Genomic DNA, 13,963 nt, shown 5'->3' on the forward strand with positions numbered 1-13,963 from the left:
TTCTTTCGGGTCGGTTGTTCTTTTTTTTTTTTGTTATATAACATAAAAATTACGGGGGGTTTGATGAATGAATCATGGGCACATCTACTGCTGATTGCCTCCTTAATGTGGATTGCCCCACTTGCTTCTGATCCCCGTTAGGGAAAAAAATTTAATAATAATGGTCAAGGTATTCATTCAAAAAACAAGAATTGGTTTCAGCACAAATTGCGTCTTTGATGAAATCATATAAACGACTTGGTCGTATTATGTTTTTTTTAAAATTATTTTTTATTATGCGTAACGCTGGCACGATACTCTTCTAAATACAAAGTGTGGAAAGTTCCAAAGTAGAGTTTTGAATTATTTTGTAATAATGTGTGTTTTGGTGACAGCGGGCTTCCGTCGGTTGACGTTTGCCCAAGCAAAATGGCGGCCGTAATCCTACGCACGGCGCCTAAGTGGCTGGCAAGCGTTAAAGTATCGCCACAAACACTCAGGACAAGCCGACAGTTTCATCTTTCCGTCAGGTTGGTCTCAATCTACAAGAACTTTGTCACGACTGTCACACCGACAACTTTTGTGGCGTTATTTCGCGTCGCGAAGCCGCATCAATGTCAAACTCTGCTAGCCTCGGTGGCTAAAGCTAACGTCCTCTAGCTCGAGTGACGTCGTTAACCCACTTTTGCACTTAACGCGTCAACAAGTGTTCCTTGTGTGTCAACTCGACATGTGGTCAAACGGCACTTGATTTATTGTAACTGGCAATGTGCATACAAGCCGACCAAAATTCTGAAATGAAAAGTAACTTTTTGTGAATAGTGGCTGACGAGATGCTGCTCTTACTCAAGTTATTTTTCAAGGGTTACGTCTAAAAGCAGCTTAGAGGAACTCCAGGGTCAACTTCTTGGGACTAGTGGAGGACGCAGACACATTTGAATGTACAGTTTTGTTTTGATGTCCCCTTAATAAACTAAAGTCAGTGTTTTAACACCAACCCTAATAAGGAATTACTCTCCAAGCAGCACAAAATGACTCCTGTACTTTAAATGGATGTATGTATGGACAGAGCTAGTACTGTACCATTTTCCTAAAGTTTATATTATTAAGATCGAAGATATAAACTAGGCCCGCACAATATATTGTTGCATATCGCCATCGGATGTGCACATGCGTGATTATCATTTTTTGAACACTTAACTTTTGCTTTGCTTCATAAAGCAGCAAGTGTGCAGAGACGTGGCTTTGGGTATCCTTTTTTATATGCAGCAATCTTCATCATTCACAGATAAACCCCCTTCACCTGGATTAAACGGTACTCTATAAATACATACACTCACCGGCCACTTTATTAGGTACACCTGTCCAACTGCTCGACAACACTTAATTTCTAATCAGCCAATCACATGGCGGCAGCTCAGTGCATTTAGGCATGTAGACATGGTTTAAGACAATCTCCTGCAGTTCAAACCGAGCATCAGTATGGGGAAGAAAGGTGATTTGAGTAACTTTGAACGTGGCATGGTTGTTGGTGCCAGAAGGGCCGGTCTGAGTATTTCAGAAACTGCTGATCTACTGGGATTTTCACACACAGCCATCTCTAGGGTTTACATAGAATGGGCCGAAAAAGAAAAAATATCCAGTGAGCGGCAGTTCTGTGGGCGGAAATGCCTTGTTGATGCCAGAGGTCAGAGGAGAATGGCCAGACTGGTTTGAGCTGATAGAAAGGCAACAGTGACTCAAATAAATGGTGTTATATTTATATAGCGCTTTTCCACCTTTCAAGGCGCTCAAAGCGCTTCACACTACATCGCCATTTACCTACTGGTGACGCAGCACCAGGAGCAATGTGGGGTTCAGTATCTTGCTCAAGGATACTTAGGCAAGTTCATCAGGGCAGAGAATCGAACCCATAACCTCTGGGTTGGGGAACAACTACTCTACCACTAAGCCATGCCATCCCCAAATAACCACCCGTTACAACCAAGGTAGGCAGAAGAGCATCTCTGAACGCACAGTACGTCGAACTTTAAGGCAGATGGGCTGCAGCAGAAGACCACGCCCGGTGCCACTCCTTTCAGCTAAGAACAGGAAACTGAGGCTACAATTTGCACAAGCTCATCGAAATTGGACAGTAGAAGATTGGAAAAACGTTGCCTGGTCTGATGAGTCTCGAGTTCTGCTGCGACATTCGGATGGTAGGGTCAGAATTTGGCGTCAACAGCAGAAAAGCATGGATCCATCCTGCCTTGTATCAACGGTTCAGGCTGGTGATGGTGGTGTAATGGTGTGGGGAATATTTTCTTGGCACTCTTTGGGCCCCTTGGTACCAATTGAGCATCGTTGGAACGCCACAGCCTACCTGAGTATTGTTGCTGACCATGTCCATCCCTTTATGACCACAATGTACCCAACTTCTGATGGCTACTTTCAGCAGGATAACGCGTCATGTCATAAAGCTGGAATCATCTCAGACTGGTGTCTTGAACATGACAATGAGTTTACTGTACTCAAATGGCCTCCACAGTCACCAGATCTCAATCCAATAGAGCATCTTTGGGATGTGGTGGAACGGGAGATTCGCATCATGGATTTGCAGCCGACAAATCTGCACCAACTGTGTGATGCCATCATGTCAATGTGGACCAAACTCTCTGAGGAATGCTTTCAGAACCTTGTTGAATCTATGCCACGATGAATTGAGGCAGTTCTGAAGGCAAAAGGGGGTCCAACCTGTTATTAGCACGGTGTACCTAATAATGTGGCCGGTGAGTGTATATTGCGATTTTGAAGGTCTGAATGGTATGAAGGTGTCCAGCGGGATTCGAACCCACGTTTCCTGTGCGACAGACGAGCGTGTAGACCACAGGACTATAGAGTCATGATTTTCTTTATAAAGCAATCGCAACTCACATGCGTTGTCTGTCTGTGTGGTAAAACCTGACAGGGAAGCGCAACTGAAAAGAAAGTGCGGCTGGTTTGACCATGGAAGCAGTCAATAATAACATAGGGATTGCATAAAAGGGTTTATTGAACACACAGAAAATTGCGAAAAGGGAGACACAAAAAGGGTCTGTGACCTTAGGTCGTGATCAATGAGAAAAAATAAATGTGTGAAAATCGCAGTGATAGGCAGAGAAATGAAAAAAAACAATGCAATGAAGTAAAGAAGGGATATAAACTGTCAAATAGCAGCAAGTCAGTATCTCGGCAAGCCGCCTAGGATCGGTTTAAAGACAATGCTGATGAGCTGGAATTGGATGTAGGTACGACGTTGGGAACTCATCCCACATCAGTCACAAAGCAATCTGACCAGCAGCAGAATGTGACAAAATCATGCCAGTCGTCATACTAGCTTCGCTTGCTAGCTAGCACAGCTATTCTCCCAGTCCAGTTCAACCGCAATTTCGCCCACGGAAAACATGGGATCCCTCGTAGGTCAAATCGTACTAAATATTATAGATTTTAAATCGGTGGCAATAATATATCTGTTTCTAATAACGTATTTTAGTAAAAGAGAACAATTGTGGCTTATTAGAGCCTACAAGTCTTTAAGTCCGAGGTTCCCTTTAAAATATTTTAAATGCAAACTCAAAATTGTACCTTTTTAGCACCAAACTCTTCTTAAATTTCAATGCGAATATCCTAAACTTCAACCGTTAAATACAGCTGAACTCCATAGAGTGGCTTTAAGTTGTGTAGCTTTACATCCAGCGTTCTATGAATTGTGTTGTTTTGTGTTTCAGGAGTTTATCGGGGCTACAAGACAGCTGGTTCAAGTCTCTGTTTGTGAGAAAGGTGGACCCGCGCAAGGACGCTCACTCACACCTGCTAGCTAAGAAGGAAGAAGACAACCTGTACAAAATCCAGTGTGAGCATCACCACGCCGCATGGATCTCCAAGTATCTCGGAAGGGTTTTGTGAAAATGTTTTGCGCCTTTTTTGCAGTTCACAATGTCAAGCCAGAGTGCCTGGACGACTACAACCAACTTTGGTAACGTTCTACATTTTTGTTTGTCACTTTTTCAAGTTAAATAACCTTCTGAAATGTGTTTGTTTGAAGTGAGAGTGTGTTGCCTTCCATTCATGCTGATCCGGAATACCCGTGCGAGCTGCTTGGAACATGGAACACGTGGTACGGAGAACAAGACCAGGCAGGTCGGCTTTGCAACTTGTTTTCCCCACTACAAACTATAGTTCAGAAAAAAAAGTTTGTTTCTTTTCCTTCTCAATATTTGTGTTGATGAATGCCTTTAGTGCACTTATGGCGATATCGAGGAGGTTACCCAGCTCTGACTGAAGTTATGAACAAACTAAAGCAGAATAAGGTAAGAGCGGCCCTGCTGACAAGTTATATTCTTACACAAATGGAACATTGGCTTTGTTGGGAATTTTTACTGTATTTGTATGTCCTGCCATTGAAAGCTAATGAGTTAATTATGTAATTTTTGATGAATGACAATACTATATTATAGGGCTGTCCCAAACGACTAATTTCCTCCCGATTAGTCAGCCGACTATTTTTACGATTAGTCGACTTAGAGCAGGGCGGTAAACCGAAAATTTACCGTTACCGAAATTCTTCACGATGACCGACGTAATTTTGACCATGTCGGTAAATTCGGTAATTTAATAAAAGAAGAAAATATAGTCTTTTCATCCCGCTTTGACTCTGTGTTGTTCGGCTATGTTCATTCCCCTTTAAGAAAGCAGACAGTGTGCTTACGTTTGGAGTCACATGGTTTTCAGGAAGCCAATCAAACAGAAGCCCGGTAGGCTAATGCTAGCTGCTAACCAGTGTTGTTAATCTTACTGAAAAAAAGTAATTAATTATAGTTACAAATTACTTCTCCCAAAAAGTAATTGCGTTAGTAACTCAATTACCTGAATGTAAGAGTAATTAGTTACTTGGCAAAGTAATTGGTGATAATTACTTTTTTTTTTTTTTTCCCTCAAAAAACAAAAGGAAAAAAAAAAAAAAAAACATTGGCCACACTATGTGAAGTTTTTTTGTGAAGGTTTTTGGTACAATTGGCCCGAGCCCAATTCTTTACCCTAAATTACCCTTTACCCTGAATCAACTGTTAAAAATTGTTAAAATTGCTCCCATTATTGCATTAGTTCCTTCTCTCTACTTTCGACATATGAAAGTTTTAAAACTGTTTCATCATTTAAAGATAGATTCAAGTCAAGATTTTGCCGATTTAGAAGTATTTTAGATAAAAAGTTACTTAGGTTCGCTAGGAAGGTTCTCTACAACAGAGCCGTCCTAAAGTCTACTGCTTTAAGATGGCGGCTGTCTACTAACGCATTCAGTGCCATGTCTGTCATTTTGCATCTAGTTATATCTATATACAGTACATGTGATATCTACCATGTCTACCATATCTACCATAACATGCGGGCGTAGTTTGTAGGCTATCGGCTACAACATGTATTATTGGAGCTACCTAGCATCGCGTTTGCTCCTCGTCACAACTTTCTTGCCTCCTCCTCACTCCTGCTCTGCTCTGTCGTCTCGGTGAGTCTGTCTCCCTCAGACTTTTCGACCAATATAGTAACGCATGCCTTTCCGTCCTCAGTAACGGTAACGGCGTTGCCAAGATGAGAAAAGTAATTAATTACATTACCCACTACTGAAAAAAATAACGCCGTTAGTAACGCCGTTATATTGTAACGCCGTTATTAACAACACTGCTGCTAACGCTAGCGGCTAACGCTACAAGTAAACGGGATGAAGTCGGGCTTAAGTTAGCTTCGCCAAACTTTCACCCGACATTAAGTAAACTCTTGACAGGTTCCAGATAGGGATGGAAAAACCGAGGCTTTCTGAAAGAATGAACCACTTTTAAGACAATTGCCCTAAATTGAATCACTGTTTGACACACTGCAAGAGCCCCATCTACTGGATAAACAGTGCACGTTTCTTTTTAAAAGTAAAGTTGACAAATTGCCTCAGCATTACATATCTTCAATAGAATTAAGTGGATGTCGTCTATTTCAACCAGGAGATCGTGTCGTCATTTAGTGTGATTTACACAATTAAAGTTGACCTCTTTAAGCCTGTGTCATTGCTTTTGTCTGTGAAGATGTGCAGTATTTGTAATACACGACAGTGCTAGTCTTGTAAGTGGCTCGTCCTAGATGACGGGGAGTAACTATGTATTGTTTATTTTTTGTAAAAATTACAGTACAGTAAGCACAGTGCTTGGGAACAGGAATATTATTTATTGCATACTGTAAGGATTTCCAAAATCCTAAGATGTAAATAATTGAGCCGAATAAAAGAAAGGAAAGGTTTGTGAAACATTTTATTTTTTAATTAAGTATAATTTCTGGGGGGGCAGGTGGATGTGTCGTATTTGTATCTATTCTAAATATCTAAACGCATGCCACTATCTAGTGTATAACAATGCGGAATGAATTTAATGAAATTCAAGTAATGATATTTTTCAAGTCATACAAGCTGTTATAAATGTTCACACAAGAATTCTTATTGTTTACAAGATTTTTTTTTAATACTTAATGTTTAGACTGCATGTGCAATTGTTAAACTGAAAGCTGGTAAATAAATTTAACGAGAAACTGTTCATTTGTATTCCATGCATTGATTCAAATTTTCAAATTATATAACAGTTTGCTTGGGCGAATTTATCGTCATTTATCGTTATCGAGGTAAATCTGCTCAATTTATCGTGATACGTACTTAAGGCCATATCGCCCAGCCCTAAGTCGACTAGTAATTTTTTATTTATTTTTTTAACTACTGTAATAATGATTTTTTTCTGTTCAAGCTTAGTAATTCACAAAAAACATTTTGGAACACCTAAATTCTTTATTAACGTATAAATAAATATCATAAATACCAATAATAAATCACAAACAATGAGGTCAAATGCTGCTGGCATTAACTAGTGCAAAAAAATGTAAACGGAAACAATGTGACTTCACCTCTTTAACAGGAGTCAACAGTTCTTACTCTTTTTGTGGTATGTCATTGTCTATATATTTCTAAATGTTAAAATGAATTGCAATGTCCCGGACAACCATTTTCAGAATACTTTGTGTGAGTTCAGCTGCTTTTTCTGGTGTGCATTTCGCATTTTTGGGGGATGGGGAAAAACTGTTAAACTTTTGTTTGTTTTAACCTGAAAATAAATAAAGTAGAGGGCACACTGAAATATTACCACAATTATTTTGAATGAAAGGCACACATACCCACATTAACAAAAAATAAATATATAGTATTAATTTTATAGGATAGTATAGTATATGTAAAACTTTATATTAAATAACAGTGCAGTCATGGATTACAGTAAGCAGGCCAGTGGTGTTTCCATATATATTTTTATTATATTATGTATATACAGAATATATATGTATATAATTTCCCCAAGTGGGAGCTTCCATGATCCTAATAAATTTAATGATAATTAAAAAAAATATATAATTATATTAATTATTTTATTAAATAAAAATGCACGTTGATACGACGCATATAAAGGCAACTTCCATTTAAAAAATCGTTAGAAAGTTGCATGGACTTACAATCCGCTAGCTTGTTGTTTCTTCTTGTCTTCGAAAATAACACTTGGGTGACGGCGCTTCAAGTGTTCGTTCATAGCCGACGTGCTACCGTGGTATGCGAGCTCAGCTTAGCAAAGAGTACACAAAGCGGCACCCTCCATATTTTCCTTGAAATAATTCCAGGCTCTGGCTATTCTGGTCCGCTTTTTTGGCTTTATGCCGCCTTCACGTGTTACCAACTCTGCCCTTTTTGGAAATTGGCGGTGTTTTTAACTCCTCACCGGCGATTCACTTGGCTCGTTGTCGTCGGTTCGTCTGGGTTCGTCCGACTTCCTCCTCAGGAAGGCGGCGGCATGCATAAAAACACCGAGAGGCGTCCGATGGCTCTTTATGGATACTTTTATTGACCAAAACAAAAACGTGGGGTATGAAGCCACTCAACTCGGCGCTACCCGCGCACTTTTCCAACTCACCGATCTCGCTCCCTCTCTCTCGCTCGCTCGCCCACTTTCTTCCTCTTTGCTCAACCTGACAACGCCGGTCACATCGAAATAACAGCGGCACCCTTGGGGGTGCCAGTAACAACCGCTTGTATCGCGAGCGCCCGCCATTCTAAACTTTATCCGCATGTAATTTTTTTTTTTTTTTAACCCGTCATTACCTGTCGACGGTATGTTTTGCCCATCGACGCATTTACATCATCAATGACGTCGACAACGTCGACTAGTCGGGACAGCTCTACTATAGTATTTATTTGATGACCGTTAATTGTGGCGCCTCTGTCTTTTACTTGCTACACATTACAGCAGTGGTCGAAAATGGCCACCTCGCTAGTGACGACTTCGTAGCGATTCCCAACACGGCCCTCGTGTCCGTCCACTTCCTTCGTTCACGTTTTTGTGTTGTCTGCGTGTGTGTGTTCGGCAGATGTTTTCCGAGTATCGGCGGGAGCGCGGCAAGATGTTGTTGTCTCGCAGGAATCAGCTGCTGCTGGAATTTAGCTTCTGGAATGAACCCAAGCCCCGCGAAGGGCCCAACATCTATGAACTGCGGTCATACCAGCTCAGGGTAACTGAATGTTTGTGACTTGTCACCTTACCCTAGAACGCGTCAGCTCACACCCCAGTATTTGCTTGCATTGCAGCCCGGCACCATGATCGAGTGGGGCAACTACTGGTGAGTCCTCGTGACTTCCTTGTTGCTTTTTTGGGCAACTATTCAGCACTTTGATGTTCTTTTTTATTGCCTTTTACAGATTGTAGCAGATGTTTGAGTCAAGGGTATTATAAGAGCATCTCAATTTCTGCATGACTTTAAAAAAAAAAAAAAAAAAAAGCGGCATGGTCGACGTTACTTAATTGTCATGTGATACGTGACTGACATTAATTTGGAAAACACGCACTCGTTAATTCTTGTTGATAACGGGTGGGCAAACTTTTGCGCTCAGTTTTATTTTAAAGCACAAACATGGGCCCCTAAAAAAACATATTGAAATTGTTGGGCAAAAAAATATGTCCCAATATGGTAAATGTACGTTTAAGTTCCTGCGCACATTGTTAATTTTGCAAATTGAACATGTTGCAAACATTTTAAGAACAAATCTAGCAATGCTAAAATTGCTACAAAGTGTCAGAAAACTGCCTGGCAACACATGACGTCATGTTAATTCATTGGCTGTCACCGAAACATAATTGCATAAATGCATTTCGCGGTTTTTCAAGAGCTCAAAAAGTTGATATACACTGAGGAGCAGAAGTATTTGCACCCTTTGTGATTTTACAAGTTCACCTACTTAAAAAATAGAAGTCTGAAAGAGCTTTAGAAAGACTAGAGAAAAAATTGTTGAGCTCCACAAAGCTGGAAAAGGCTATGGGACAATTGGAAAGCAGCTTGGTGAGAATAAGACAACAGTTGCAGCAGTTGTTAGAAAATGGAAAAGGCTAAACATGACTGTTAATCTAACTCTGACTGGGAGTCCATGTTAAATGTCTTCTTGTGGGGCATCACTCATGATGAGAAAGGTGAGGGCTCAGCCTAGAACTACACGGCAGGAGCTGGTCAATGACCTGTAGAGATCTGGATGCACAGTTTAAAAGGCTACTGTCAGTAGAAAACTATAGTGCAATGGTTTAAAATCAAGCATTGCTCAGAAGGTTCCCCTGTTGAAGCCAGTACATGTGAAGGCCCATCTGAGGTTTGCCAGGGACCATCTGAATGATGCAGAGGGTTCATGGGAGAAAGTCCTGTGGTCAGATGAGACCAAAGTAGAATTTTTTTTGGTGCAAACCTTACTTTTCGTGTGTGGAGGAAAAAGGATGAGTACAATCCCAAAAACACCATCCCCACTGTGAATTATTGAGGTGCAAACCTGATGCTTTGGGGCTGCTTTTCGGCAACAGGGACAAGACGACTGTACTGTATAAAGCAGAGGATGAATGGTGAAATGTATCGTCAGATTTTGAGCCGCAACCTCTTTCCCTCAGTCAGAGACTTGAAGTCGTGGCCGGATCTTCCAACATGACAATGATCCGAAGCACACAGCCAAGCTGACCAATAAGTGGCTTCGTAAAAAGCATATCAAGGTTCTGGAGTGGCCTAGCCAGTCTCCAGACCTCAATGCAATAGAAAATCTTTGGATGGAGCTGAAACTTTGTGTTTCTCAACGACAGCCCCAAAACCTGACAGATCTACAAAAGATTTGTGTGGACGAATAGGCCAAAATCCCTGTTTCCGTATGTGAAAACCTGGTGAAAAATTACAGAAAGCGTCTGACCTCTGTAATTGCAAGCAAAGGCTAAATATTAGCACTGATTTTCTCGGGTACAAATACTTATGAACCCCAGTAAATTACAACTAAATTCTTGAAAAATCATACAATATGAGTTTCGGATTTTTTTTTTTTTTTTATGATTGAAATTTCAGACCTCTACCTATTTTCTAAGTGGGTGAACTTGCAAAATCACAATGGGTGTAAACGCTTCTGCTCCTCACTATATTTTATCTGCTGTTGATGATGTAAATTCTCGATGTGCAAGACCTCCCTGATGCCCCCCTCTCGCCTTTCGTGTTGCCCGCGGGCCGTAGTTTGCCCACCCACTCTGAAGTGGATGTTTGCAGTCGTTGGAATCAAAGTCGCGATAAACATCGTCTGGGCTCGGCGCAGCTGATCGGGGTGTCCGCTAATGAACTGGGACTAATTAATTCAAGCGTCCCTTCAAATTCAGTCGCCTGACCCATACGTTGCACTCGTCTCTGCAGGGCGCGCGCCATTGAGATCCGCCAGCAAAACCAGGAAGCCGTGGGTGGCTTTTTCTCCCAGATCGGAAGTTTGTATCAAGTTCACCACTTATGGGGTGAGCGCCAAGCCATTTTGCTTCATCAGGTTTGGGCTTTTGATTCTGATTTTCCGATCGTTTTTCAGCCTACAAAGATCTTCAGTCCAGGGAAAACATTCGAAATGCAGCCTGGCAGAGAGAAGGCTGGGACGAGGTTGTTTACTATACAGGTGGGTCAACATTAAGCTACGCAACTCCTCATTTTCATTAGTTCATTGCACACCGACACGTACCAGGTTGACCTCAGATTGACCTACAAAAGAATTGTAAATATCTTAAAAACGATTAACAGCACAAACGAAATTTTTTGCGGTACAAACAACCGGCACCACTTTGGGTTTATTTTACAGTAAATGGTGGGGTGCGTGACATCATTATTAAAAATTAAAAGCAGAATACTGTATCTACAAAAGCTGTGCAGCACAAATAAACAAACAAAAAAAAAAACAGCACAAACGTAACACATACGAATGACATCATTTTTATGTAAATTTGCATCTGATGGGGCCCAACTTCACGGCTGTATAATTGACACTAGGGCTGCAACTAACACTTATTTTCATAATCAGTTAATCGGATAAATGTCACTTTTTCCCAATTACCTTCATAATTTACCTTGAAGTTGTTTTGTTTTTGGCATGTTGTAAGTAACGATGAAGTCAAAATGGAGGACTATTTTATTACAGCATCCAGCCTACAACTGTATCAATTATCAAATTTGTTGGCAACTAATTTATTAATCGATTATTTGTTGCAGCCTTATTAAGAAGCTAATTTGGAGAGTAAGATGTCCGAAAATTGGCAAAAATGTGAATTGTTTTCCAAAATAAAAGCAGATTTTTATTCATGTCCTACTTTGACTTAAAGAAACACTTGGTAGCTTTTCAGTTTTGGTCGATTTTAGCAAAGCCGGTGGACAAAAGCGGTAGTGTTTTGCCTTAAGGAAGACTGCGTTTCCTATGAGGACCAGCGCACACTCGCAGTATCGTAAAATCATCAATCAATCAAAAATCAATCTCCCGGTCGCCTGCAGATGGATTAAACAACATTTCTGTTCTTTTTTTTTTTTTCCCTCCTCAGACAAAACGTTTTGTCTCTTGTTGCTGCGCCATCTTTGCATAATTCGCGCAAAAAAGTTTGCATCAACTTCTGTCTTCATAATGAATGGGGAATGGGGATGGGACGTACAGTATGCCGTAAATCATTCAGCACATTTGTAGTTTTTTGTGTAGCAGGGTTCCTGCCACCCTTCTCTAAGGTAATTGGTACCAGTGAAAGTGATACAGACCCTCTCAAGATATAAAAGAGGTGTCATTCAACTGGTTTTCAGTCGACATATCACAAATGTTATGAAAATATTTCATAAAGGTTGAAAAGTTACCAAGTGTTGCTTTAGCAAAATATAGTGAAGAAATATGATATTTATAACTGAGAAGTTAAATGTATGTTATCATTTCAAGAGTTTGAGCAAGGTGAAGATGGTGTTAAACGATTGATTAGTTATTAAAATATTTGTCGATTAATTTGCTAAACGATTAATTGTCGATTAATCGGTTAATGGTTGCACATCTAATTGACACATAAAAAAAATTAAGCCGTGATGACGCGTGTTGTTTTTTTTCTCTCATTAACTGGTGTGTTGTTCTGGGTTTATGTAGTGCCACTCATTCAGCACATGGAATCTCGAGTCATGATTCCTTTGAAGAGTTCGTCCTTAAAGTAAGCCACGCCCCTCCCGTGGTGGCCGACGGGAGGATGTTGTGCTTGAATTTGCTTCGAGTGCGCTTACGACATGTCAGCATCATCGTCATCACGGAGGAAGACCCTCTCGTCTTCCCGAGAAGTGTTTACTGATTCACCTTGATTGGTTTTTGCAATGAACATACAAAAGCAGCAGAGAAATAGGTTACAAGTCCCGGTTTGGTTTCCGTGGGGATGTGTTTAGTTTTTCTGAAGAACATGTTGAAGCTTCCAGAAAAGTAGAATTTGGTCTTTACTGAAGGTGATTTGAGCATGTTGGTTTGTTAGTCTTAGTGACTTCAATGACTAGGCTGCTAATCGCGTGGTGGCGGGGCTGTCAGCACTTCCTGTGTGGAGGATCATGTCACTGTGTACAAAATCTTGTGGAATAATCTGCCTGAATGATATAGTTGTACATAATGAAATTAAAATTCTAATGAACACATCTGTTGTATTATTTCAAAGCACATAAGATAAACCATGAAGGGTGACTTATGCTTACAATATGCTTCCTTAAATTTTTGTTACCATGAGGTGAAGCTTTCAGTACTTTGTCATTAGAAATATGAAATTAAGGCAAGTATCAGTAGGGAAATAAACTGAAGATTTTTATTTTTATTATTAACATGATAAAGAGACAAAGGTGAACAATCAACCAAACCAATAAACCAAAAATAAACATACAAGTATGCCAGGGGGTACAAATAGTCCAAACATTGTTTAACGAACAATAGAAAAAAAAAAAAACTGAATAATGCTGTCATACAGTTGTCAACAAAAATTTTGTTTTAACAAATATTTAGTGTTTTTTCCAGTTTCAGATTCATTGATTTTTCTAACAGATTAATGTGTAGCACACAGTGTTGTTATGAAAGTGAGGAAAAAAGGTAACAGCTTGCTAAATTTACATTTGTGGAGGTATAATTTCAATAACAAAATGAGAATATTAAAAATAACTCATTCTAGAGGTTTTTTTTTTTTTAATAGAAACAAAAAATGACATTTCCCATTTGAGTTTGAAGTCCACTTGTAAATCCCTGATGATAAACTTGCAAAATTCTTTCCAAAAAGGTGGAAGTAAACCGATGATTGGAGTTTGTGACGGCCCAAATGACGTCACGCTGGTCGAAATTTCTGGGTGTGGCATGTGGCCTTCCATGAAGATCAGAATTCCCAAAACTCTTCCTTCAAAAGGCAATAGTACAACAAGCCTACTTTAAGGCTAGATCAGCCAGTACTTCATATACAGGTAATGCAGAAAGATGTGATGTACAATGTATAAACTAACAAAGTATATAAGCAGTCACATTTTTGCATTTACAATGATTAAATATTCCAGAGCAAAATTGGAAAGAAAGGCGAACTATTTGCATTTTCTTAAT

General features: G+C 40.0%; 1 protein-coding gene across 1 annotated transcript; it reads left to right on the forward strand.

Annotated features, from left to right (window-relative positions):
• The first annotated feature begins 376 nt into the window (after nt 1–376).
• On the forward strand, nt 377–13,038 carry LOC130906595 (protein NipSnap homolog 2-like). The gene is made up of 10 exons (XM_057821077.1): nt 377–509; nt 3,726–3,850; nt 3,928–3,973; nt 4,043–4,137; nt 4,237–4,307; nt 8,434–8,574; nt 8,651–8,682; nt 10,765–10,859; nt 10,928–11,011; nt 12,500–13,038. Exons 1-10 carry the CDS (start codon nt 409–411, stop codon nt 12,562–12,564), a joined length of 855 nt encoding a protein of 284 aa, XP_057677060.1. The 5' UTR covers nt 377–408; the 3' UTR covers nt 12,565–13,038.
• Nucleotides 13,039–13,963: the final 925 nt, after the last annotated feature.

Source organism: Corythoichthys intestinalis, chromosome 18 (genome assembly GCF_030265065.1).
Source record: "Corythoichthys intestinalis isolate RoL2023-P3 chromosome 18, ASM3026506v1, whole genome shotgun sequence".
NCBI lineage: Eukaryota > Metazoa > Chordata > Actinopteri > Syngnathiformes > Syngnathidae > Corythoichthys > Corythoichthys intestinalis.

Bases quoted from the DNA above. Each gene is read 5' to 3' on its own strand.
- LOC130906595 (XM_057821077.1), top strand. From the start codon at position 409: ATGGCGGCCGTAATCCTACGCACGGCGCCTAAGTGGCTGGCAAGCGTT. The intron at 510-3,725 runs GTTGGTCTCAAT...TTTGTGTTTCAG, and splicing joins CAGTTTCATCTTTCCGTCAG to GAGTTTATCGGGGCTACAAG. The intron at 11,012-12,499 runs GTGGGTCAACAT...GGGTTTATGTAG, and splicing joins CGAGGTTGTTTACTATACAG to TGCCACTCATTCAGCACATG.